We start from the raw sequence: 26,504 nt of genomic DNA on the forward strand, positions 1-26,504 counted from the left end.
AATTCAGTTAATACCACAAACTCTCTATTAATGATTGGACAAAACTATGTTGATAACAATTGGAAACCGAAAACTTTTCAATTTAAAGTTTTAGAATTAGATAATAAGAGAACAAAAGTCAATATGTACGAGTGGTTAAGGAGACAGACTCGAAATCTGTTGGCCTGCGCAGGTTCGAATCCTGCTGTTGACGTCCTTCTTTTATATGTCCATTTTTACCTCAAAAAGTCAAAACAGAGATCAACAGAGTAACGAACAAGAAAATGTATAGGTTTTGAGCTTTATTATTAACGATGAATAGGGTCATAAAAAAGATATCGATTGATGAGCAATTGCATTAAAAGAGTAGTAAACTTTGAAAATATAGATTCTAGTATTCTACCGGCAAGATTCTTTTAAGGGATTCCAATCCTGCATCTACACAAGTGTTTCACATGCTGGGTTTAGGGGACACTTCTTTGTTCCTGCTTTAGGTCCATAAACTGCAGCTACAAATTTTGTATCCCCTGAAAACAAAATGCAATTACCCAGTTGAAAATCCCCTGAAACATGGAGATTGACAAAAAAATGGTACCTTGAGTTCCTCCATCTTCTGTCCATCTCCATTGCAGCAAATTAATTACTCTCTAGCTCCTCTCTTAAGCCCTGATACGGGTCTGGTTAATATTAACGGGTCAGTTTAATTCAATCATGGTCTAAGTAATTGAAGTCCTGCTCAAGCTAAGGTTCTGCTAGAGGCGTCGATATTTATAATCACATGATCTTCTAGGGTTTTGTCTCTTGTTGCTCGGTGTCAATGTGGCATTGTTTGTATCTCACGCTATTCTTTTTTTCCTTCTTTAATATTATTTTTTTCAGGTTCGGAAAGACCAAAGTATGACGATTGTAATACTCTACTATCTTGGGTTTGTGACAGGATTATTAAACCGGTTTGGTTCGCTAAACGGTTAACTCAGATTAGGGCTTCTATTTGTATGCCTTTGGTTAGTTACGTTGAAATGAGTGTTCAAGAAAGCCGTTTAGGCGCCGTCTAGGCGCTAGGCGTTCAGCAGACGCCTAAATGACCGCCTGAACCGCTTTAAATTACATTAATTTAATTTTAATATATATATTTTTGATTTTTAACTACATATATTTAAATTATTAAGTTTTATATCAGTATAAATAATTATAAATGTTTATATGTGGTTAATATAACTTAAATAAATGTATTTTTTTACTTTTGTTTATAATTTTTATATATTTTTATTTTTCTAACATATATTTATACATAATTATATATATTATGTTTTATGTTGTAAACGCCTAAACCGCCTGAAAACCGTCTAGATCCCGATTAGGCGTTCTAGGCGCTAGGCGCTAGGTCACCGCCCAAATACCGCCTAACGCTTTCTTGAACACTGGATGAAATCAATCAGCAAAAATCAACATAAACAATCTGCTTCAATCTCTCTTCTTTGTCTCATCATCATCATATCATCTTCACTTACAACCATCAAATCCAGTCCTTGGATCGAAGCGATCCTTCTACCTCAGTGCCTTTTCTTAGATTAGTGAGATCCTAAGGCTGTATTTGCCTTTTCTCTTGGTGAGATCCTAGATTAGGGATTTTTTATCCAACAAAACCTGTGAACAATATGTCGCAAATAAGTGAGTTGTCTGATGATTTGCTCGTTAAGATATTATCGTTCCTTCCAACAAAAGTTGCTGTCTCAACCAGTGTTTTGTCGAAACAATGGAAGTTTCTTTGGATGTGATTGCCTAAACTTGATTTCGATGATTACAGAGATATTAATCATACAAAAAAGTCTTCACTTCTGATGTATCGTTATGAGAATCTGCCATTACACAGAGCGCCGATCCTAGAAAGCTTGGTCCTCAAGTTTCGTTTTAAATCCGAGAATATTAAACAGTGGGTTGGAATTGCAGTTTCTCGCCGAGTGCGCGAGCTAAGTATCAGCTATTTGTATGTATGGGATGTTAATTCTCAGGTATTACTGCCGTGTAGTTTGTATTCATGCACAACGCTCGTGACTTTGAAACTTGAAGGCAAGAACATTCTTGTGGATGTTCCTCCAACGGTTTGTCTCCCTTCCTTGAAAATTTTGCAACTTCTCCGTGTGACATACTCGAATGAAGATTCTCTCCCGCTGCTTCTATCCTTCTGCCCTGTTCTTGAAGCTCTGAGTATTAACCGAGGCTATGATGACAATATGAGAGCTTTAGTTATTGATGTACCCTCCTTGCGGTGTTTATCTTTAAATATAAACGCTGAATGTTCTTCTGATGATGGGTGTGTAATAGTTACCCCTTCTTTGAAGTCTTTCTATGTTGTTGATACTAGAAGTATATGCTCCTATTTGGTTGAGCGTATGCCTGATCTTGAAGAGGCAAATATCTTTGTTAAGCAAAACCCCGAGAAGCTTCTCGTATCAATCACATCTGTCAAACGTCTTTCATCTATAAACTTCCAAGTTTTCATCAATTGCATTATATTTTACTTATATATAGTTTAACCCTATATCTGTAAGCGTTTTCACGTGTACAGCTCGGGTATCATAATGCTGGTATTGTCTTCAATCAGCTTGAACATCATAAGCTATGTATAATCAACGAGTATTGGTCCAAGTTACTTGTCCGGTTGCTCAAAGATTCACCTAAACTCCGAGTCCTTAATCTCGACGCTTCTGTAAGTTTTTATTGATATAAAATTTATCAGTATGAAAGCGTATAGTTTACTAATCTTATCTATATCCTATTGTTGTCTCAGAGTTATATACAATTTGGCAACTTTCAACCGAACATTGATTTCCACGAGTTGCCTAGTCTTGAGGGGAGCTCTGTTCCTAAATATTTTTTGAAGACTCTTGAAACTTTCGACTTTGTAGGGTACAAAGGAAGACAAGAAGAAAGATATTTCTTGAGTATTATCTTAAATTATGCTCGTTGCTTGACGCACAGTACTCGTCAATTTTGGACTGATCATTTTATGTCGCAACGTAGAAGAAACTTTGGAAATCATCAAAGTGTCGGTATATTCGATTATGGTTTTTAAATGTTTGTTTTTGTTGTCCAAGAATTAGATATTTAACTGTAGATTTTGGACTTGCTTTCAAAAATAACTATTGCCTTCTGATCATTTGGTTGATAAATTATATCGCCTTGTATCACCTACAATTTGTATGTGTATGCCTTGCGACACAACTCTCTTTTCAAAGAAGAGAACCAAATCAGGTTTTTGGAACACCCGTCTCCTTATGCTCAAATATTGTCGTAAAATTCAAGTTTGAAAGCTTAAAAGGTCACCTCATCTCCTGACTCGAATCAAACAGTCTTGACTCTTATTATGCTTCTTAGAAAAAAAGTTACAAATCGAAAATTTGATGTTGTCTTTTCGTAAGGAGTCAAAAAGGTAACTTGACCCAACCCAAATCCGTCTAGGTTCCATAATTATGTAAACCGATCTGAGCACGCATATGGGTGTATTTTCCTGCTCATAACATCTTATAAAAATTTGACGTTTGCACACGCTACACTACAAAGCCAAAGAAGAACTAAAAATATCAGATTCAACTCAATTCGATAAAAATTTGAGATTCTTAGTTGTCACATAACATACACAACACTGCTTAAGTTAATAATACTACTCATTGATGTTGTTGTATTTGAATTAACCGTCAAACACACAAATGTACATGTCTTTTGTAGTTTCATCTCAATCTCATACTCCAGTTTCAAATTTTCCTAAAATCAAACAAGAGTCAAAATAATTAGTCTAACGAAACCAGTAATCAGTAATCACATATGGTCACAGAAGATTCAAGCTAACAAAAGAAACAATGTCAGTCATGATTTAATACCAAATATCTAGTAAGTGAGGTTCTTAACATAAGAATAAAATTAAAACTACATTGGTATCATATTAGTAAGTCCTCCCTAATAATGTAATTAAACCTTTATCTTCCGGGTCGGATCCTTTCAATAATGAGGTAGTACTAATTGATAGAGCTTCACCTAGGCCTAAAGCCCACCAAAGGTTTATATATTTATAAGCGACTTCCTTCTAGGTTTTTGTTCTGTTCCTTAGTTGTGGCTTTGTTTTCGCTTGTTTTGGTTTGGTTTCTGACAAATCCTTTTAGTCTGTTTCTAACAAAAAATATGGCCAACATCAGTGACTTGTCTGATGAATTGCTGATTATGATATTATCGTATCTTCTAACAAAAGTTGCTGTATCAACTAGCGTTTTGTCCAAACGGTGGAAGTTTCTTTGGAAGTGGTCGCCTAAACTCGAGCTCGATGATTACCCTAACACCATTGATGATTTCAATCTTTCAAAATCTTCATACCTTTGTCAGTATTTTATCTACAAGAATCTGCCATTCTACGGAGCTCCCATCATAGAAAGCTTGCGCGTCAGGATACGTCTTAGAACACTTCAAAGTAAGGATTTCGAATCGTGGGTTGGACTCGCAATTTCTCGTTGTGCGCGTGAGCTAAGCATCAGCTATCTTCCTTTCTATAAAGAACATAAAGTGTTATTCCCAAGTAGTTTGTATACTTGCAAATCGCTAGTCACTTTGAAACTCGAAGGCTTCAAGATTCTTGTGGATGCTCCCCGGAAGGTTTGTCTCCCTTCCTTAAAAACCTTGGAGCTTCGACATGTGAGATACTTAAATCAAGATTGTCTTCGTCTGCTTCTACAAAGTTGTCCTGTTCTTGAAGATTTGTTTATTCATCGAGTTGGATGCGACACATTGCTAGGGTTAGTTGTTAATGTCCCTTCCTTGAAGCGTTTATCTGTACATATAGACTCGACATGTTCTATTGGTGCGAGTATCATAGTCACACCTTCTTTGAAGTATTTCAACTTTGAGGATTACAAAGTTGAAGATTGTTATTGTAAAGGATTCTCCTATTCTATTGACCATATGCCAGAGCTTGAAGAGGCTAATATCGTTGTTCTGAGAAATCCTCAAGATCTTATCGAATCAGTTATATCTTCCAGACGTCTTTCATTACGCGTAGCATTCAACTCTGCGGAAAAGGTAAGCCTTTGTTTTCAATCTCAAATTATTATATTCTCTTGAGTTTGAATCCTTTGTTTATTATGTGTGTGTGATGTGTGCAGAGTGTGTATCGTGATGGCATTGTCTTTAGTCGGCTGTAAAAGTTAGAGCTGTTTATATGCAATGATGATTGGTCAAAGTTACTTGTCCAGTTGCTCAAAGATTCTCCTAATCTGCAAATCCTCAGTCTCATTGTTGATGATGTAAGTTTCTTCGTTGATTTGTTTTGTAGTTCTAAAAGCACGATGTGGTGTACGTAGTTTTAACTCTTTATGTTTAATCTCAGAGTAAGTCACGTTTTTTGGGTTATAAACCGGTTAGCTGGGACAGCTCCGTTCCAGAATGGTTTTTGAAGAGTCTTGAAACTTTCAAGTTTGAAGGGTACAAGGGAAGACAAGAAGAGAGGGATTTCTTGAGTTTTATCTCCAAACATGCTCGTTGCTTGAAATCTACATCAATCTTGCACGCATGATCCATGTTATATGCTCCCTTAAAAGAGTCATTGTATTCGTTTAAGGATGTTTCTGCTTGTTTAATTATAGATGTGGAAATTGCTTTCAAACAAAAATTGTGCCTTCTTGTCACAAGATACTGTCCTTACTCCTTAGAAAGAAGTGAAAGGTCAGGACTTTTAAATCAATCACAGCAACAAAAGAAAAAAACCAGCAAAACTTGTTCTAGTGTGAATCTCTCAATCATCCTCTTTAATAACCTTACTGCCAAGTCCATTGAGTCCTTCTGTAGGGATTTCAGCAACAGTGACAAGGGAGAAGAGATTTCTCTTACGTGCATAACACGAATCTTGGTGGACCTCTGTTTCCTCTGCTCCAGATTCACTTGGTGAAAACTAAAAGAAATTCATAAGAAGACTGGCCCAGTTCGAGGCCCATCAATATTAATTGTCATTATTAAAGGGGAAGCCAAACAGTCTCATCATGAACACTATCGGTCCACACCATTCTCTTTGAGTCTTTGTCGATTCATCTTACCCTCTCTCGATTCTTAATTAGTTCACAAACACTCGCTCTTACTCAGAGTTGAAATGGCTTTGCAATTCTACGGGAGCCTCCACTAAGTCAATCACCTGAAATTTCTAGGTTTTGTTTTTTGGTTCTCTGTTGTGGCTTTGTTTTCACTTTTCTACTAATTTGTTTGGTTTGGCTTCCGACAAATCTTGTTGTCTTATGCTGTGTTTCTTGTGATTTTTTTTTTTTTTTTTTTTTGGTTCAGGGTCAGGAAACCCCAAGATCTGTAGAGTGTGACAGTATCTTAGGGTTTGTAAAAGAAATGGCCAAAATCAGTGACTTGTCTGATGAATTGCTTGTCAAGATATTATCGTTTCTTCCAACAGAAGAAGCCGTATCCACTAGCCTTTTGTCCAAACAGTGGAAGTTTCTTTGGATGTGGTCGCCCAAACTCGATTTCAGCTTTACTACTCCTTCAAAGTCTACATGCCTGAGGGATTTTATTGCCAAGAATCTACCATTACACAAAGCTCCTATCATAGAAAGCTTGGTCCTTTGCTCCTTTCCTGGAGCAATTCAACCTGAGGATTTGGATTTGTGGGTTGGAACGGCAGTTTCTCGATGTCTGCGTGAGCTAAGTATCGATTTATATTATACCGAAATGCAACCTTTTGTATCATTGCCCTGTAGTTTGTATGTATGTGTGTGCCTTGCGACTCAAGTCAAGTTTGAAAGCTCAAAGGGTTTGACTTAACCCGAATCACACAGTGCTATGCTTCTTTAGGAAGTTAAGATTAAATCGAAAATTTGATGTTGTCTTATATGGGATGATTGACGGTATCCAAATCCGTCAATACACCCCCCTACGTGTTCAATACATTATGTTCCCTGCTCATGAGTCATGAGTCATGACATCTTTATCAAAAAATTGAGGATTAATTAGATGGATCATCCCTACGATAGTTTCTTTGTAAATGTGAGATTTTTAACAATTTACCACCAAAGATTAACTAAAAGAAAAAATCAGATGATAAGAGCACATCAAATTATATAAATCATGAAGAGTAATATATAAAACCAAGTTAAACCAACAAAACATGTTCTACTAATTCTCTCTCACTCTCATTCCTCATTAAGGACCTCTGATTCATCTGCTCCATATATTTGCTTGTTCTATTTCACCTCCACCCTCACATCCGGAAACTTCTTACAAAACACTTCCTTCTTATTCATCCCCGTTCGCCTTCTAGCTAGGTTCGAGCTTTATATTAGACGGTGGATTGACATGATGGGCTTAAGAAAAATGTTCTATAAGACATGAAGTGATGGAAAAATAGAAGATTTACTTTATTTATGTTAATCTCTTTTCCTTATTACGTCAGGTTAAGGCAAAGACTATTGCCTATATATGTTTACGACATGATGGAATTAGGTCACCGTCTAAAACTTTATCTTGATTTGTGAATTTTCTAGGTTTTTGTTCTGTTCCTCTGTTATGGCTTAACCCAGCAATTTCTCATTATTGCTAATAATAGAATCTACCTCGTAAAGTGCTGAATTCAAAAAAATCAAGGTCTTTAGTAGATATGGCTAAAATCAGTGAGTTGCCTGATGAATTGCTGGTGAAGATATTAATGTTTCTTCCAACAAAAGCTGCTGTATCAACCAGCGTTCTCTCGAAACAATGGAAGTTTCTTTGGATGTGGTCGCCTAAACTTGACTACATTGATTACGATGACATTATTCTTAGCAATAGTTTAGAGGACCCATATCCAGGATATCAGGATTTTATTGACAAGAATATGTCATTACACAGAGCTCCTATCATAGAAAGCTTGAGCTTCACTTTTATGTTTGGATTACTTCGACCTGATGATTTGAGATCGTGGGTTGGAATTGCAGTTTCTCGCTTTGTGCGTGAGATAAGTGTATATATAGATAATCCCAATGTTGCATCATTGCCAAGCGACTTGTATACCTGCAAATCTCTCGTGAGTTTGAAACTTTTAGGCGCCTTCAATCTTGTGAATGTTCCTGGAATGGTTTGTCTCCCTTCCTTGAAAACTTTGGAACTTCAACGTGTGAGATACTCGAATCAAGAATCTCTTCCACTGCTTTTATCACATTGCCCTGTTCTGGAAGATCTAAGAATTGGGCGATGCTATAAAGACAATGTGAGAGATTTCGTTGTCATTGTCCCAACCTTGAAGCGTTTATCCTTAGATATGACCTGTGACGTTTCTTCTGATCGATGCGTGATAGTTACCCCTTCGTTGAGGTATTTCAAATTTATGGATGCTAGACGTGGTGATATCTCCCACTTGGTTGAGCATATGCCAGATCTTGAAGATGCAGATATCAGTGAAGTCAAGCTTCTCAAATCCGTCACATGTGCCAAACATCTTTCATTCACATTGTACAACAATGCAGAGGTAATATATGTTCCCATCTGTCAACATCAAGTTCTGATCAATTAGGTTTTCTTTGAAATTTGTTGTCATGTGTGTGCAGATCACTGTGTATCCTGATGCTATTTCCTTCAATCAGCTTGAAAGTTTGAAGCTCAAAATTATATGCAAGGTTAATTGGTCGCAATTCCTTGTCCAGTTACTCAAAGATTCTCCTAAACTGCAAATCCTCCATCTCAATCTCCAAGTAAGTTTTTTTTTTGTTTTTTACAGTTTTGCGGTCAAAAGGACAAATAGATATAGCGTAGTTTTAACTCGTATTTCTCTTTTTAGAATCAGCAATATTCAAGCTATGAGGGGTATGAATCGGTTAGCTGGATCAACAATGAGAGCTCTATTCCTAAATCTTTGCTGAAGAGTTTAAAAACTTTCGAGTTGAAAGGGTACAAGGGAAGCCTAGAAGAGAGAGATGTCTTGAGTTTTATCTTCAAACATGCTGCTCATTTGAAATCGTCATCAATCTCGCAGTGATCATGTTATGTTCCACAGTAGATACTTGAAAAAATGATCAAAGGTTGTGGGTTTTTTTTTCAAATTTTTGCTATCATTCTGCGATGACTAATAATAATTTCTACGATTTGAGTGTATGTCTTGCGGCTCTTTTCAAAGAACAGAACCAATTCAGGTTGTGGAACATTCTTCTCCCTTATGTTCACTTACTCTGGTCGTTGGTTTTATTTTGAGTTACTAGTTTTTTTACTCTAGAGAGACCATTACTAGTTTATGAATTATATAATTACTTTATATTTTTTTAGTATAAATAATATATATTATTATTTTGAAGTACATTTTAGTTTATGACCTTCAAATTTTGCTTATTTAATATGTTTTATTTACAATATTAACCCATAACAGTTTTCCTAAAATAACATTCCGTAGAAACTCAATTAATGGAATTATTTAAATCTATCTAATTTGATACGTTAATTGCCATAAATAGCTGGACAACATTTATACATTTCGATTTTTCCACAAACAGCTCTACACATTAAATTTTTAATCCCATAAAAATATTCAAATATATTTTAATAGATTTTTATAGAAAAAATATGTTAGTTTCCCTAAATTATCTCGGCTTAATTAATAGTTTTCATTTAATATTTTCTATATTTATTGAAAAAATATACATTATATTAGCTTAAAATCGAGAATAGAAACAAACAATATCTCCAATTTCCTAAACAAAGATAACAAAGAGAATGAGTAAATGCTACCAATAAAACGAGTAATTGATAAATTAAAAATGAAAAGAATTAATTTTTATATACATTAAACACATAAAATAACTATTACTTCTCACATATCTCTATATTATTCTACATAAAAAAAAACACAATCAAGCGGTGTACCGCGGGTCAAAACTTATAAAACATAGTAACATTTATATTAGAAAACAAAAAAAAAAACTTAACCATTTTATTTAAAATCATATATGAACATTAAAATTGTCCCGTAAATTCAATAAATAGTTATAGGTATATAATTTAAAATTAATAAAACAACAACAAAATAACAAACAAATATAATATACATATTTTAAATATTTAAAATTTTAAAAATATAGTCTCGCAGTCTACCGTGGATTAAATCATAGTTTATCTTTAAATTAAATTAGTAAAAAAAACTAACAATCCAACTGTATGTAAAAAACACTTTAGAAAAAAAAAACATTAAAATCCAATAAAAAAATCAGTAATAAATGAATAAGACTGGATTTTGAACTAGTAACACTGGATATCGAGGCCCATTAAGAGGCCCATGAGATGTTTATGTCATTGAAGGTTTTTTTTGTTTGTCAAAAGCAGCTGACGGTGGTGATTCGATTGGTGTGAGAGAGAGTTATCAACGGCGAAGAACGAAGTTCTGCGATTCCGATAACTTCTGATAAACTAACAACTCCTCCTTCTTCATTCTCCCTTCACTTTATAGGTTCGAGCTTTTCTGATTTACGTTATCAGCTTTGTTTAGGTCCTACCATTTCTCGATTCCTATCTCACAAACACTCGGTCTATTTAGAGTTGAATTGAGTTTACAGTTCTTCGGGCGCCTCCACTCCACTCTAAGTCAATCACCTGAAACTTTCTAGGTTGGTTTATTTTGGTTCTGTTCCTTTGTTGTTGTGGCTTTGTTCACTGTTTGGTTGCCTTCCGACAAATCTCTTTTGTCTTATGGTCGTTTCTTGTGATTTTTGTTTTTAGGATCAGTTCTGTGACATAGATATGGTTAAGATCAGTGAGTTGCCTGACGAATTGCTGGTGAAGATTTTATCTTTCCTTCCAACAAAAGAAGCTGTGTCCACTAGCGTATGGGAGTTTCTTTGGATGTGGTTGCCTAAACTCGATTTCTACTTTAGTGGTCTAATAATAGAAGCTGTTCCTCTGTTGTGGCTTTTTAACCCAGCAATTTCTCATTATTGCTAATAATAGAACCTATCTCGTAAAGTGCTGAATTCTCCTTCGGATGAATTCAAAAAAATCAAGGTCTTTAGTAGATATGGCTAAAATCAGTGAGTTGCCTGATGAATTGCTGGTGAAGATATTAACGTTTCTTCCAACAAAAGATGCTGTATCAACCAGCGTTTTATCGAAACAGTGGGAGTTTCTTTGGATGTGGTTGCCTGAACTCGAGTTCAACTTTCCTACTAGTCGTTCGAAGTATGCATGCCTGAGAGATTTTATTGTCAAGAATCTGCCATTACACAAAGCTCCTGTCATCGAAAGCCTGCGCCTTTGCTCTTATTATAGTTTATTACTTCGACCTGAGGATTTGAGATCGTGGGTTGGAATCGCAGTGTCTCGCTTTGTGCGTGAGCTAAGTATCCATTTATCTTGTTCCAAAATGCAACCTTTTGTATCATTGCCCAGTAGTTTGTATAGCTGCAACTTGCTCGTGACACTGGAACTTGGCGGCCAGAAGATACTTGTGGATGTTCCTCCAACGGTTTGTCTCCCTTCCTTGAAGACTTTGAAACTTCGATATGTGACATACTCAAACGACGAATCTCTTCGACTGCTTCTATCCTGTTGCTCTGTTCTGGAACATCTGAGTATTTACCGAGAAGAGTCAGAACACTATGACAATGTATTATTGCCGTGTAGTTTGTATTCCTTGAAGTCACTCGTGACTTTGGAACTCCAAGGGCAGAAGATTCTTGTGGATGTTCCTCCAACGGTTAGTCTCCCTTCCTTGAAAACTTTGCAACTTCGATGTGTGACATACTCGAATGAAGATTCTCTTCCGCTGCTTCTATCGTATTGCCCTGTTCTTGAAGATCTGATTATTAAATATGACAATCTGAGAAAGTTGGTTATCATTGTCCCATCCTTGCAGCGTTTATCTTTATGTATAACTACAGATTGTTCTTCTGATGGGTGTGTGATAGTTACCCCTTCTTTGAAGTCTTTCAATGTTGTGGATGAAAGAAGTCCAATCCCCTATTTGATTGAGCATATGCCAGAGCTTGAAGAGGCAGATATCATTCTAATCGGAGATACTGAGAGGCTTCTCAAATCAATCACAAATGTCAAACGTCTATCATTAAGCATTACATTCAACAGTGGAAAAGAGGTAATATATTTCCATCAGTCCACAAGTTTTCAGTCTCATTATTTCACTTAAGAACATGTAATCGGATTTTCTTGACTTTGATTTCTTTGTTATTGCGTTGTCATGTCTGCAGAATGTGTATCCGGATGGTGTTGTCTTCAGTCAGCTTGAAAATTTGAAGTTAGATATACGCAGCCGGAATTGGTCAAAGTTACTTGTCCACTTGCTCAAAGACTCTCCAAACCTGCGGGTCCTCGATCTCGAGGTCAATGGTGTAAGTGTTTCTCTGTCAACTATTTTGCGGTAAAGCTTCGTATGGAATATTGCTGCGATTTTAATTCTTCTTCATTTTTAATTTCAGTTCCAACAAATTCATGGGGTGTATGAACCGCTTAGCTCGAGGAATAATCAGGGATGCATTCCTACATGTTTCTTGAATAGTCTGGAGACTTTTAAGTTTACATGGTACAACAGTGAGGAACAAGAAGATAGGGACTTCTTGAGTTTTATCTTCAAACATGCTTGTTGCTTAAAATCTACATCAGTCGTGCACATATGATGATGCTATGTTCCACAACTGAAACTTGAAAATGACGTTTTTTCACAACATTAGAATCTGCCATTCTACGGAGCTCCCATCATAGAAAGTTTGCGGCTCAGGATACGTCTTAGATCACTTTAACGCAAGGATTTCGAATCGTGGATTGGACTCGCAGATTCTTGTTGTGCGCGTGAGCTAAGGATCAGCTATTTACCTTTCTATAAAGGAACCTGATATGTTATTCCCAAGTAGTTTGTATACTTGCAAATCGCTTGTCACTTTGAAACTCTTTAAGGCTTCAAGATTCTTGGAAATTGACAATAAAGTACTTATAACAATGGAAGATAAATAGGAGGAAAGCACTGCAGATTCCAGGCACAAATGTTAAGTACAAGAGGCGTATAGACTCATCAGATGAACAATATATACTTTGCTCAAGGTAAATATGAAAATTAAGCAAAGAGCAACAGAAAATATCTACCATCCCATCATCAATACAGCTTAGACCCTCATTTGAAAGCGAGTGCAAACAGAGAAACACAAACACTACTAGTTCACACCATTTCTAACCTAAAAAGTATAATCATATTGACAGACAAAACTGTAGATAAGTACAAATTCTAAGAACAAATTAATGTGAAGGAGAAAAGATGTACAAACTCGTCCACTATGCTAGTGATCCAAAGATTCGTTATTAAACAGAAAATATTACCACCCCATATCAAAATAGCGTAAGACCCTCAAAGGTCAAATCATATATCTCCCAACACAAATTCCTCTACCAACCGAGAGACAAAAGCATATAAGAAACTCACCATTGTTTGATTAGTCTGAAGATGAAGAAGGAGGAGTGTAGTTGTCCTGAAGGAGATCATCATAAGGATCCCTTCGACCAGCAACCTGACTGATAATCTTCTTGCACCTACCTCTCATGCATCTCATATATGTGTTCCCTTGCTTTATAGGTTTTGTCTTTTTGGGTTTTTAACTATATATGTGGAAATTACTTTTCGAACAAAACATGTGTTTTAACTAGATGTGGATTGTAGTTCTACTTCTATCGTCTGTTGTTCATTTTCTTTTGCCACGTTCTATAATAATTTCTACGATTAGCGTGCCTTGCGCGGCTTAAGTCTAGCTAGAACAGAACCAGTTCAGGTTGTGGAACATTCGTCTCCTTATCTGAGAAATCAAAAAGTTCGAATGAATGGAATTTCTAGGAAACGATCAAAAAGTTTGAATGATTGGAATATCTCCACAAATATTTACGAGTATCTTTTGGATTAAGGTTGATTCAATGTAAAATCACACATTTACATGATTCTTTTTGAGAGTAATAAAAATAAAACAACAATTTGGACCTTAAATATATACAACTATGCATTCAGAAAGAGTTTCACAAGAAGAAGACAGGCCCAATAACATGCCCATCCAGTCTGATGAGACGAGAGTGACGACTACTCGTTTGAGGAAGCCAAACAGTCTGATGAGACGAGAGTGACTGAGTTATCGACGACAAAGTTCTGCGATTCCGACAACTACTGCTGGTAAACAACCTACTACTTGTTCTTCCTTCTCCTCCTTTTTCGTCTTATAGAGTTCTTTGGGCGCTCCCACTAAGTCAATCACCTGAAATTCTATGCGTTTTTTTTTTATGGTTCTGTTCCTCTGTTGTTGTTGCTTTGTTTTTGATTTCTTCACTAATTTGTTTGGTTACCTTCCGACTTTTTGTTGTTGTTGTCTTATGGTGTTCTTCTTGTGATTTTTTTTTTAGTGTCAGACGACTAAAAACCCACCCCAAGTTCTGTAGAGTGTGAGGGTTTGTATAACGATATGGCCAAAATCAGTGAGTTGCCTGATGAATTGCTGGTGAAGATCTTAACGTTTCTTCCAACAAAAGATGCTGTATCAACCAGCGTTTTGTCGAAACAGTGGGAGTTTCTTTGGATGTGGCTGCCTAAACTCAAGTTCAACTTTCCTACTAGTCGTTCGAAGTATGCATGCCTGAGGGATTTTATTGCCAAGAATCTGCCATTACACAAAGCTCCTGTCATCTAAAGCCTGGTCTTTAATTCTTTTAATGGATCACTTCAACCTGAGGATTTGAAATCCTGGGCTGGGATTGCAGTTTCTCGCTGTTTGCGTGAGGTAAGTATCGATTTATTTTCTTCCAAAATTGCTGTATCATTGCCCAGTAGTTTGTATACCTGCAACTCGCTGGTGACTTTGAAACTTGACGGCAAGAGCATTCTTGTGGATGTTCCTCCAACAGTTTGTCTCCCTTCCTTGAAAACTTTGGAACTTGGATGTGTGACATGCCTTAACGACGATTCTGTGCGACGGCTTCTTTCCAATTGCCTTGTTCTGGCAGATCTAAGAATTGAACGACACTGTTATGACAATGTGAAAGCGTTAGTTGTTGTTGTCCCGTCCTTGCAGCGTTTATCTTTATGTTCAGAGAGTGCATGTCCTTCAGATGGGTATGTGATAGTTACCCCTTCTTTGAAGTTTTTCGATGTTCTTGATTATAGAGGTGAAAGCCCCTATACGATTGAGCATATGCCAGAGCTGGAAGAGGTAGATATCACTTTAATGGAAGATATTGAGGAAGATATGGGAAGGCTCCTCACATCAATCACAAATGTCAAACGTCTATCAATACACATATCATTTAACAGTGGTAAAGAGGTAAAATATGTTTCCATCTATCCACAAGTATTCAGTCTCACTATTTCACTTAGAACAGAGATTTAATCCTTTGCTATTGCGCTCTCATTTCTGTAAGCAGAATGTGTATCCGGATGGTATTGTCTTCAGTCAGCTTGAAAGTTTGAAGCTATATGTATGCCGTGAGAATTGGTCAAAGTTACTTGTCCAGTTACTCAAAGATTCTCCTAACCTGCGAATACTCGATCTCGAGGACGATAGTAGCGTAAGTGTTTCTTCGTCGGCTACTTTGCGGTAAATCTCAGCATGGTGTGTATTTACCGGTTAGCTGGAGCAATAATCAGGGATCCGTTCCTAAATGTTTCTTGAATAGTCTGGAGACTTTCAAGTTTAAAAAGGGTACAACAGTGAGGGACAAGAAGATAGGGACTTCTTGAGTTTTTATCTTCAAACATGCTTGTTGCTTGAAATCTACATCAGTCGCGCACATGTGATGAATGACGATGTTATGCTCCCCAGATTGAAACTTGAAAAATGATCCAAGACTCGTCGTATTAAGAGTTTCGTATCTGTTTTGTTGTCCAAGAACAATTAGGTTTGTATTTGAATGTTGAATGTTTTCTAACAAAATTTATGCCTTATTCATTTTGGTCAATTTATTCTATAGTCATTAGATCCATATATTTGATACTCAGATTCTGTTTGATCATCTCTAAAATTCAACAATTTAGAAGCATCCAAGAAACTGCATAAGCAAATTCAAGTTGGTTGTTGCGCTACAAAGAAGAAAGTGAAAGCTGAAGACATTCAATTCAAACTAAGCATTTCTAGTGTGACTCTCTAAATCCTTCTCTTCAATGAAGACCTTTAGTGCCAAGTCCACTGAGTCCTTCTGCAGGGAGATTTCAACAACAGTGACAAGGGAAAAAAAAAAAAACTCTTCCTTTGCAATCTTCGTCGTCGTCGTGCAACGCGAACCCTCATCCTCCTCGGTGGTCCTCTGCTCCAGATTTGCTTGCTTCTGTATTTGCATTTCATTCACTTTCTTCTCCTTCTTCTTCCATGGCCGCCTCATTTGCGTTGATGATGATATCAGTCTCGAGATTCTTGTTCACGGAGCTTTCTTCTTCTTCTTCTTCTGCCATTGGTTCTTCCGGTTCCTGAAATCACCAGTAGGTCGAAAACAAGTTAAAAGGAAGAAGAAACGAATGAGAGATTGAGATTAATTGAGAGTGTGTTCAATTTATTACGGAGCTGAATCGTCTCATCTTCTTCTTCTCATGCTCCTTAGCTCTCAAAGATCGGATCGGAGATATCTTCTGCTGAGAAATAAAATAAAAAAATGGCGATTAATAAAACAATCAAATCGAAATCAAAAGAAACGGAGGAGGAGGAGAGTGTGTGTGTGTTTTTTTTTAGTTACGGAGGAATAGGCGTGAAGCTCCTTCAATCGGAAGAGACGATCGACTTGGATTTCAAGGCTTTTCTGTGTATCTCCTCTCTGTAGAAGATGGCTCATCTGAAGATCCATGGCTACATCCTTCTCCTTGAGAACCTTCTCTGTTCTTTCACGATCTTCTCTCAGTCTCTCGAGTTTCTTCTTGAAAGCGCTCAGCTCCTCCGCAAGAGAAGCATCGATTATTGTGTCAAGATTCAGTTTCAGATTCTCCTTCTTCTTCTTCAGCTCTGCATCAGCTTTTGGTTTAACAAAAGTATCTTCCTCCTCTTTTGGGGTTAGGAAGATGTTTCTGGGCTGTAGAGCCTTTCTTCTACCTGAAGATTTCATTCTCTTTTTTTTTTCTTTTTTTTTTTCGTGTTCTTCTTCTTCTTCTTTGGGTTGTTGTTAGTTGGATCAGTATTTATTGATGAAAGAGAGAGAGAGAGAAGCAACTAACTAAACTAATCAGATGAGATTTTATGCTTTCTCTTTTTAATTTTTTAATTTGAATTTGAATTTGAATTGAGTTCGGCGGTTAACGGCTACTTTGGAACTTCTTCGTTTCCTATTTGTCGTATACTGTAAATGCTGGAAAAATTGTCTGTTTTGTTGGGCTAAGTTACAAATACTCACATGGACATAATTGGGCCATGTTTGGGCCATTTGAGTCTTTCGAAATGAAGATGTCACTCATAAGCGACGACGTTTCGAGATAAACGAACCAACCAAACCAAACCGAAAGAGCTGTGAAGAGAAGAAGGAAGATAAGAGGATAAACCGTCGGTTTGGTTTGTTCGTTTATCTTCAAGAAAGATCATCAGTAAATGTAAAATTGAACAAATGGGTATAACTAAGATTCAATCATCAAGAAGAAAATGGGTCTCTTCAATAAACTGCATAAAGCAAATTCAAGTTGGTTCACTACAGAGAAGAAAGTGAAAAGGTCAAGACTTTTTTTTTAAATTCAAACACAGCAACAAAAGTAAAGAAAAAGAACCAACAAAACTTGTTCTAAAGACTTCTCTCAATCCTCCTCTTCAATGACCTTTGTGCCAAGTCCACTGAGACCTTCTGCAGGGATTTCAGCAACTGTGACAAGGGAGAAGAACTCTTCCTTTGCATCTTCATCATCGTTTCTCTTACGTGCAACACGAACCCTAATCCTCCTTGGCGGACCTCTGATACCTTTGCTCCAGATTTGCTTGTTCAATTTCACGTCTACCCTAACGTCCTTAGTCCCCATTGCTTTCTCTGCGAACTTCCTGATCTCCTTAATGGCATTTGGTGCCTTCTTCTTAAAGGTGCTGTTTACAAAATCAACTTAACACATAAGTAATGATTCTAAATCACATTAAAACCAAACCCACAAAAGAAAAAAAAACACACATTCTACAAACAAAACTCTAAATCCTAATTCTGTGAACAAGATTACATCAAAATGAACTACAACCTTTCATTTCAACATTACATTTCAAAAAACTGGATCAAAACCAAACAATCAGTAATAAGATCTGAACACTGTTGGGACGTTCTTTCACAACATACGATATCATTTGCCCATGAAAGGTTTTCAAAAGATCTCTTTTTTTATGGACTAAACCTCTGATTACATTTTGAAAAAGATAAGCTAATAAAGGATCATACCAAAGCAACTACGATATGACAGAAACTAACATAATTTTCACAGCAATCCTACGGAATCAACCAATCAAGAAGCTAAAAACATGAAAACAAAGAGTGAAATCTAACAACGAGCAAAGAAGAAACTAGGGTTAAGAGAAAAGCTCACCATTTGTGAAGGCGTCTGTGGAGGTTAATGGTGTACTCTCTGGTCACCACTTCCTCTTTCCTTCCCTTTTTCTCAGACATCTTCTCTTCGTCTGCGACTTACCTCTTTACCTGCGATTTACGAAAACAACTTCACAATCGATACTTTTTAATCGGAAAGCTTAAAACAGATCTGTGAACTGCTATGTCAAGTAATTAGAATTGAGCTAAGATTGATTGAGAGAGAGAAGGAGATTTACCTTTGGGTTGAAGAACGTCGAGAAAACAGAAAGGCGACGAGGGAGGAGTAGTAAGCATATATATGCGGCACTTTGTGTTAACCCTAAAAAATTCATTTAGTGGGCTTAAATGGGCCTATTTCTTGCGCTTTCGTAGTTTTTAGTACCCCATTAAAGGCCCAAAATATAGTTTAATCAAATTTATAAACTGGTTGGTTTTGATAAACCGGTAAAACCAAAAAAAACCGAAAAATTGATCCGAAACCGTAAACTTTTAGATTACATCCGTACGAAGTAACAAAAGAAGTTTTGAGGATCTCTTCATAGATTGAGATTCCTTGTTGTTGTTGTTATATGACTTAAGACTTGAGAGTTTGTACTATGAAGTTTTGTAAGTATCAAGTTATGTCCTCTTAGAAGCTTTTCAGAGATTCCTTATGTCTTCTTGGTTTTTTTTTTAGCTTTATAAATTGAACTTCGGATAAACATGAACACCCATTCGTTTGCTTGATTATATTTTACAATTGGAAAAAAAAAAAATGGATTTCGTTATAGAAGGAATTGATTATACTTCTTTGATTCAGAAAGCTTTGGTTCTATTGTTTTGTGTTGCTTTGTCATGGAAAATGATAATATACATGTGTAATATGTTAAACATTGAGCAAGATCCCATAAGGGTTTTGATCACCGGTGCAGCAGGTAATTGTCTCAACTAAATACTAAATTTTACGTCTTTTTTTATTACTTAAAACTTAAAACTAACTGAATGTTTGGTTTGGTTCGGTTGAACAGGAAACATAGGATATGCAATTGCTCCAATGATTGCAAGAGGTATGATGCTAGGTCCAGATCAACCCATGATTCTGCATTTACTCGGTATAGAACCAACATCAAGATCACTGGAAGCTCTGAAAATGGAGCTTCAAGATTCAGTCTTTCCTCTTCTCAAAGGTGTTATCGCTACAACTAATGTTGTTGAAGCATGTAAAGATGTAAATATCGCAATAATGATCGGCGGATACCCAAGGATACCAGGCATGGAAAGAAAAGATGTGATGTCGAAAAATGTAGTGATATATAAAGCACAAGCTTCGGCTTTAGAGAATTATGCGTCAGAGGATTGCAAGGTTCTTGTTGTAGCAAACCCTGCAAACACAAATGCTCTGATTTTAAAAGAGTTTGCACCATCTATCCCGGAAGAAAATATCACTTGCCTTACACGTCTCGACCATAATCGAGCTCTAGCTCAGCTTGCAGATAAGCTAAGTGTTCCGGTGAGCAGTGTGAAGAACGTGATCGTTTGGGGAAACCATTCTTCAACTCAGTATCCCGACACCAATCACGCAACGGTCTCTACACAAGCTGGAGATAGACCGATAAAAGAACTTGTCACAGATCAAAACTGGCTGAAGAACGAGTTTATTGCGGAAGTTCAGCAACGCGGTGCAGCCGTTTTAAGAGCACGGAAACAGTCAAGTGCTTTATCCGCTGCTAGCGCAGCTTGTGACCATATCCGTGATTGGTTTCTTGGAACCCCTAAAGGAACTTGGGTTTCTATGGGTGTTTGTTCTGACGGCTCATACGGTATACCACCTGGTTTAGTTTACTCGTTTCCGGTTATCTGTGAGAAAGGGAGTTGGAAGATTGTACAAGGACTCAGTATAGACGAGTTTTCAAGGAAGAAAATGGATGACTCTGCACGAGAGCTAGCTGAAGAGAAGGGTTTAGCCAATTCCTGTCTCAATGCATAGACCAAAAGCCGAAAAACTATGGGAGTCATGGTATAAACAATGTAGCAAAATAAATAAATTTGTCTTTCTAAATTTATTGTAAAAATAATGTAAACATACATAATAAACGGTGAGGTTCATTGATACATCTAAAGCTCTGAAAACTTGAGGTTAAAAAAATCAGCAAATCGAAAAAATAAACAATACAAAAACAAAACAGAAGGAGAGAACAGACTTTTACTTGCGAGAGTATCTCCAGATGCCAAAAACAAGAACAACCAAACTCGCAATGCCCGCCAAAATCTGGTAACCAAAGAGACACGATTTATCTTATAATGATTGCAAAATTACATCTATGGATTGGAGACAAAAGAAAGAACAACTAAACACTGACCTTGGTGTCACGGATGTAAGGAGTCTCGGACCGTGAAGCAAAGATAGATGAAAGAAATCCAAAACGAGATCTCTGCGGCATGAGAATAACAGCAGTGTACTGTTCCTTGCACGGGTGAGGAAGGATTCGCTGTAATGCAGCTTGCGCTGTTTGTGGTGCAAGTGACTCTCTCATTCGCAAACGCCCTTCTTCTAAAATCTGTAAACCATAGAGAAGTATCTTCCCATTATATATAACTCTTTATTAAGAATGATAACAGCTATCGAGTATTCACAGTATATATTTTAACTGACCTTGCAAGAGGCGCCCAAATCGCCAGCGTAGACCCTTGATTGGTATCCACGTAGAATCCTGTCTAACCAGTAATAGTTTTCCTGAACAGAAAATAAAATCCGTTTTGTTTCAGCAGCAAAATAAGTTTTTGTCTGTGACGGGTTCGTGATTGTGAATAGGCAAAAACTAAAAAACCTGCAGGCCGTTTTCGTGAGCTCTTTGTTCGATTTCAAGGATAGCTGAAATGTCTTCCTGCGAAGGGCCTTCCTCTTGAAGCCTTACAATTTCTTCCAAAGCTAAATCAACCTGAAAGACGAAGAGAGGTGGCTTTCGTCACCAAAAGGCAGCCAAAAATATAGAGAAACCATTATCAATCGTGTGAGAACAATGGACGTACCAGTTTAGAGGAGATCTCTGGATCACAGGAAAAATTTACACTGATGTCACCACGCAAATCTGCAGTTCTAGAAGGTTTATTCCCGCCAAGAAACACTGAGACTTCAGCAGAATATATCTGCTTAATAGGTAAGTTAGGTCACTAAAGATTTGGTGTGATCATCATAGAAAACTAACGCAAAGAACAAAATATACCTGCCCATGCGTGAACCTGAGAAACTGGATTATCTTGGTCTCTAGTAGTTTGCCTAAAAAGCCGATACAGTGGATTTCTTCGATCTACCATAAAAATTAATGGTACAAGAAGAAAAAATGTCATAAGTGTAATCAACGCAGGCTAGGTTCAGATGATAAAGCAGAGTCCCTTACCATTGTTCCATTTGTTAACTGCACAGGAAAGCATAACTGGACTGAACACTGGGCTTCTACCATTGGACTTCGTACAAATTCTCTGTAATATTTCCACGTTTAAAGTCAAATATGTAATTATCAAGGGAAATAGAAATACACAGTATCATTTCTCTGTTAGGTCGATGTATCAAAGTAAGATACACCTTACCTTGTTATCTTCGTAGGGAAAGTGAATGGTAAGCCCTTTAGGTCATCACGGTTGAAATTGAGAACTGGTTGAGGAGGCTTAGGTATTCCACCCTGCATAAAGTGAGCGCAAGAATGTAGTCAATTACCCCGAGCTTAGTTTTTGTATTACCAGCGATGTGATCTAACTTACCAAATACTGAAGAATTAGAGGAAGCGCGATAGTGGGATCAAGGTTCCCTACAATCACGACTGTGAAAGTTGATGGATCCCTAAAGCAACTGTTGAAGTATTCGCAAGCCTTCAAAGGGTCAACTTTCCTGAGTTCACTAATCCGAATCGGCTACAGATCAGAGGGACTAGGGGTTAGAATCAGTTGTGCGTTAACCAAGAAATATTTCGACAAAAAGAAGGAAGATATCGTTACCCTAAAGAAATAAGAATTTCCATAATTGAGTTCCTTTACTCTATTGGCAAAGACAGTGTATGGGTCTCTTTCCCGAGCACGGACTGCTTCTTCTGCCATTTGCATTACTATTCCAACCTCTTCTTCTTGTGGCATCACGTTTGTAGTAAAAAGTTGATAAACAAGCTGCAAAGAAGTATAATCAAGTTCAACTCTAAGGCCAAGATAATGCAAGTACAATTCAAAGAGAGTCGAAACATATTAGAGGAAAAACAAGAATCCAAACATTTTAGGATTCACAATATATTCAAGTTCTATCATTTAGATATTAGCAAATATGTTAATGAACTCTACTGTAGGTTTCATAGAGTTCTGTTTGTTTCAGTCAAATATGTTATGGTTAATGAAGTATAAATCGAAGAGGTCATAGTTAATGTCTTAATGAAGTCTACTGCGAGGTTTCAGCTAAATATGTTAGTAACAAGCCTGAGATCAACCAGGAAGACCTTAGAAAATACACATTCATATGGAGGAAGAAGGCAAACCTGCAAAGCAGTTTCAAGGTCTGTGGGTGAACAATCACAAGAAAAGGTTCTCATATACGGTCCGAGTCTTGCGCTAACTTCAACTCTCTTACCAGCAAGCATATCCATAAGCATTGATGGCTTATAACCAAACATACCAATTTCACCAGCAATTGTTGATCCCATTGAACATGAAATGTAATCACTCTCAGGGAGTTCAGATAATCCTCCATATGAGAACCCGGTAAAAAGAACCTGCAAGGGGAAAAGGCCAATCATGAAGTTATGGAACAATAAGAAAAAGAAGAAGCTCAGAGCTTAATATATTGCCATCTATGCATAAGCATATACACACACATGCTGATTCCAAACTATTGTAATGTCAGTTAATATAGCACCTGATCGTCCAAGAAGTCTGTGGACTTGTAGCAAACTTGCATTCCATTTGATAACGTCAATTCTGTAACCCCAACTTCTGGATATTCAAGCTGGTGAGTAACCTCCCTTCATTGAGCATTAGTGACAGATGATAAATAATAAGAAATGAAAAAAATATATGCATGTCAGTTGAGCTTTGTCTACTTTTTAGTTTAACAACATTTAGTTTCGTAAAAGACTTAAGAGATACGATAGGATGTTATTTTGTTTCTTCAGAAAACTCTTCATAACTAGTCAGCTCTCGAGGAAATTGATAATTGCACAAAGATAGTTTTTTAGGATCTCTATTCACTCTGAAAACTACAGTCAGTAGAACCAATATCCAAAAGTAAAGAAGACCTTACCCTGGAGTTGGCTTCTCATCGACAACTTCTTCTGGAATCTTTTCCTCATCCCATGGAGCAATCATCTTTTCATCTTCAAGACTATTAACCTTTGAGACAACATTTCTCAAATCATCAATCGTAGCAGCAGATCTAGGTTCCATTGTCTTGATCACACAACCACATGATGTTCTTAACTTTTCAGAGTATCTGGCTACATCTGACGCTGATATTTCTGCATCAAAGAGGAACCAATATAATTTATACGAGTTATATAACAAAAATGGTACTATAGTGACTACACTCTATAAGCAGAGTATGCATGTTCTCACGGGGTAGAAGAGTCTTCTGAAGTTGTGCCTCGTATTCAATCCCAATAACAGGTTCCTTGTGAAGGAAATGCTGCAAGATGAAAAACATGTTTAAGCAAGATTTTTGTAGATGGGAAAGACAGAATGCTGAGTATTAAAGTTCATCACAGATTTTACCTGTATATATTCATCCCGCAAGCTCGTTGATTGGACCTGATCACGTTCCAGATAAGCAGATTCAATCTCGGACATCATGAGAGCCCGAACAACAGATATTTCACGCTCCGAGAATCCGTGAAGGCGCACCCTAGCAACCTAAAACACAAGTGAACCAATAAAGGGGTGGAAGAAGAAAGTGAAGAAAACTTGGAAGAGAGGGAAAGGAGAAGAGACCTCGAGAAGCATAGACTCTAGAGATGCAAGAGTTCCTTTCTCTTTACAAGAAGAACTCATTATATAGGCCTTCAATGGGCTCACCAGGACATCAGCAGCCACAGAACACGCAAAAAATGGAGGGTCCTTTCTACGAGATATTTTGAACAGTCTCTGGTTAAGAGCATGTAGAAACATTGACTCTGCAAGCATATCCCTATAATCTTTCACTGTCTTCAGATCACTTATAGGCATCTTATAGCTAATCATTACTGCAGACTACAAGCCAAAGACCACAAAAGAAGCTTAGTAGTTACGAAATTGACATCATGCTAATATGGAAGACGTTCAGAGAGTTAAATTTGACTAACCCCAGCTGCCTCTGACTCAACAAAGCACGAAAATCGTGTCTCTTCATGAGAAGGAACAGGAAACACTGGTATCTGTGGAGGCTCGCTACTTGATCTCTTGTCCTCAAAATGTGTCTTTATCAAATCAACTACAGTCTAGAAACAAGGATTATCAACAAATTCTGACCTTACAACATAATCATAAATGCTTGAATAGCCAGGGAACAAAAGTGATAGCATAGTCATAAATGAAAATCGTGGTACCTTTGTATCTGGAAAATCTCCAACAGCCACAACTGCCATATTGCATAAATGATACCACTTCTGGTAAAATTGCTTCACAGTTGCAGCAGGAACAGATCGAATCACTTTCTCCAACCCAATAGGTAAACGTTCAGCATACTGCAGTCAAATGAAAGTCTTATTTAAGAACACATTGAAGTCTCTCTTAAACTGCAAAAAGGACTAACAATAAACATCACATACCTTTGAACCTTCCATCATCAGCTGCCAATGTGAATCTTGCATCCTTCCAGTAGCATTCCGATTCCCTCGGTATTCTTCCATAACAGCACCTCTTTCTTTGTCCAAATCTTCCTTCGAGACTCGAATCTAAACAAACCGAGTACAGATTTCAGACAGACAAAAAAAAATGAAACAAAAAGAAATGGATGAGACAGAGTCACAGAGACATTACCTCGGAGCTGAACTCTGCTAAAATGGAAATAGCCTGTGATAACAATTCAGGCTTATCAACGGGGACAAACAATTCATAGATAGTCTCATCCGCTGTGGTCATTGCGTTTTGACAGGGCCCAAACTCTGCTCCGACGCTCTCTAAGAACTTGACAATATCATGGTTTGTATATCTCGTTGTCGCACTAAATGCAAGATGCTCTACAATATGAGCAACACCACGCTGATCCTCCTCTTCCAAAACTGAACTGCCAATAAACCAAAAACTGTGTCAGCATCATTTAACGCGTAATCAAAACATTGCATCATTCAACTAAACTTCATCCCAGTTCTCTCTTATGCTCATACACTACGAATATATTAATGCATGTCACAAATCTGTTCATAAAAAAAAGTCACAAATCAAATCAAAGTTAGATCAACACTGCACAGTGACCAAATACATCAACAATTCGACTCAGAACCAAAGAGAGAACCCTAAAACTCAGTGAGAAAAACTCAATAAACAGTAAATTCAATTCATCAACGAAGAAACAAATCAAATTCAAATGTCGTCAAAATCGAAGAAGAAGAAGAAGAAGAAGAAGAGCTACCCGACTTTAACGGCGAGAGCTAGAGCAGCTCTCATCCTTGGTTTTGAGTTTCGACGAACATAGTAGACAAGACCATTATCGAGTCTTCCATAATCAGCACCAAAAGGCTCAGGCTCGTTACCGAGTTCTTGTTCCATGTCCACACTCATCAGTTTCAGCGACCTGAATCCATGTTTCCTCAAGACCTTCTTCGAGCTCTCTCCTGCAATCAAATCCATCTCTCTCTCTCTCTCTCTCTCTCTCTCTCTCTCTCTCTCTCTGCCTCACTCTGTCAAAACAGAACACAAAACAAATTCTTCTGCCTTTGGAGACGGCAGAATTAGTCCCACCTTCGAGATTTGTTCTTCTTATGTTTTTTTTTGGTCTTGACAACCGGTTCGCCCGGTAATTTTAATACGACCAGCATTGGTTTCCTTAACCAGAATTCCAGTTTTTGCTAAAATTCGATCGGAATATTCCAATT

The 26,504-nt window shown here is 37.2% G+C and overlaps 5 protein-coding genes, 1 non-coding gene and 4 pseudogenes across 16 annotated transcripts; 7 read left to right on the top strand and 3 right to left on the bottom strand.

The window, feature by feature from the left end:
* Positions 1–117: 117 nt before the first annotated feature.
* Positions 118–193, top strand: TRNAS-CGA (transfer RNA serine (anticodon CGA)). The gene has a single exon. It is a non-coding gene; the product is annotated as a tRNA-Ser (tRNA).
* A 1,441-nt stretch (positions 194–1,634) lies between these two features.
* Positions 1,635–3,055, top strand: LOC104763525 (putative FBD-associated F-box protein At5g56700 pseudogene; annotated as a pseudogene).
* A 1,103-nt stretch (positions 3,056–4,158) lies between these two features.
* Positions 4,159–5,539, top strand: LOC104763526 (putative FBD-associated F-box protein At5g56700 pseudogene; annotated as a pseudogene).
* An 815-nt stretch (positions 5,540–6,354) lies between these two features.
* LOC104763529 (putative FBD-associated F-box protein At5g56700) lies at positions 6,355–8,971 on the top strand (annotated as a pseudogene).
* Positions 8,972–10,297: 1,326 nt separating this feature from the next.
* Positions 10,298–12,936, top strand: LOC104761731 (putative FBD-associated F-box protein At5g56700). 7 transcript variants are annotated; one of them, XM_087499793.1, is made up of 6 exons: positions 10,304–10,429; positions 10,517–10,586; positions 10,699–11,671; positions 11,831–12,067; positions 12,180–12,320; positions 12,408–12,936. In XM_087499793.1, exons 3-6 carry the CDS (start codon positions 10,961–10,963, stop codon positions 12,603–12,605), a joined length of 1,287 nt encoding a protein of 428 aa, XP_087355919.1. In that variant the 5' UTR covers positions 10,304–10,429; positions 10,517–10,586; positions 10,699–10,960; the 3' UTR covers positions 12,606–12,936. The 7 variants fall into 7 exon arrangements, with proteins under 7 accessions (XP_087355917.1, XP_087355918.1, XP_087355920.1 ...); XM_087499791.1 differs by having other exon boundaries at positions 10,298–10,586; XM_087499790.1 differs by having other exon boundaries at positions 10,302–10,429; positions 10,699–12,067.
* A 1,484-nt stretch (positions 12,937–14,420) lies between these two features.
* On the top strand, positions 14,421–15,552 carry LOC104763531 (putative FBD-associated F-box protein At5g56700; annotated as a pseudogene).
* Positions 15,553–15,980: 428 nt separating this feature from the next.
* Positions 15,981–17,182, bottom strand: LOC104761732 (uncharacterized). 2 transcript variants are annotated; one of them, XM_087499799.1, is made up of 3 exons: positions 16,678–17,182; positions 16,505–16,573; positions 15,981–16,414 (listed from the first exon to the last, which is right to left on the bottom strand). In XM_087499799.1, the coding sequence occupies exons 1-3, from the start codon at positions 17,038–17,040 to the stop codon at positions 16,289–16,291; spliced, it is 558 nt and encodes a 185-aa protein (XP_087355925.1). In that variant the 5' UTR covers positions 17,041–17,182; the 3' UTR covers positions 15,981–16,288. The 2 variants fall into 2 exon arrangements, with proteins under 2 accessions (XP_087355925.1, XP_087355924.1); XM_087499798.1 differs by having other exon boundaries at positions 16,505–16,576; positions 16,678–17,134.
* Positions 17,183–17,558: 376 nt separating this feature from the next.
* On the bottom strand, positions 17,559–18,812 carry LOC104761733 (large ribosomal subunit protein eL31x). Its single transcript, XM_010484846.3, has 3 exons — positions 18,720–18,812; positions 18,482–18,591; positions 17,559–17,996 (listed from the first exon to the last, which is right to left on the bottom strand). The coding sequence occupies exons 2-3, from the start codon at positions 18,559–18,561 to the stop codon at positions 17,717–17,719; spliced, it is 360 nt and encodes a 119-aa protein (XP_010483148.1). The 5' UTR covers positions 18,562–18,591; positions 18,720–18,812; the 3' UTR covers positions 17,559–17,716.
* Positions 18,813–19,181: 369 nt separating this feature from the next.
* On the top strand, positions 19,182–20,576 carry LOC104761735 (malate dehydrogenase 3, cytoplasmic-like). The gene is made up of 2 exons (XM_010484849.2): positions 19,182–19,397; positions 19,491–20,576. Exons 1-2 carry the CDS (start codon positions 19,238–19,240, stop codon positions 20,447–20,449), a joined length of 1,119 nt encoding a protein of 372 aa, XP_010483151.1. The 5' UTR covers positions 19,182–19,237; the 3' UTR covers positions 20,450–20,576.
* LOC104761734 (zinc protease PQQL-like) lies at positions 20,500–26,445 on the bottom strand. Of its 4 annotated transcripts, none has more exons than XM_087499796.1 (21): positions 26,042–26,445; positions 25,450–25,696; positions 25,239–25,364; positions 25,017–25,154; positions 24,774–24,901; positions 24,424–24,681; positions 24,208–24,345; positions 24,052–24,121; positions 23,741–23,954; positions 23,357–23,462; positions 22,980–23,213; positions 22,456–22,620; positions 22,222–22,371; positions 22,051–22,142; positions 21,861–21,942; positions 21,687–21,770; positions 21,493–21,609; positions 21,291–21,401; positions 21,116–21,196; positions 20,823–21,020; positions 20,500–20,731 (listed from the first exon to the last, which is right to left on the bottom strand). In XM_087499796.1, the coding sequence occupies exons 4-21, from the start codon at positions 25,060–25,062 to the stop codon at positions 20,666–20,668; spliced, it is 2,340 nt and encodes a 779-aa protein (XP_087355922.1). In that variant the 5' UTR covers positions 25,063–25,154; positions 25,239–25,364; positions 25,450–25,696; positions 26,042–26,445; the 3' UTR covers positions 20,500–20,665. The 4 variants fall into 4 exon arrangements, with proteins under 4 accessions (XP_087355922.1, XP_010483149.1, XP_010483150.1 ...); XM_010484847.3 differs by having other exon boundaries at positions 24,774–24,908; XM_010484848.2 differs by having other exon boundaries at positions 24,774–24,908; positions 25,450–25,691; positions 26,042–26,368.
* Between the last annotated feature and the right edge of the window lie 59 nt (positions 26,446–26,504).

This window comes from Camelina sativa, chromosome 18 (assembly GCF_030686135.1).
Source record: "Camelina sativa cultivar CO46 ecotype springtype chromosome 18, ASM3068613v1".
Taxonomy (NCBI): domain Eukaryota; kingdom Viridiplantae; phylum Streptophyta; class Magnoliopsida; order Brassicales; family Brassicaceae; genus Camelina; species Camelina sativa.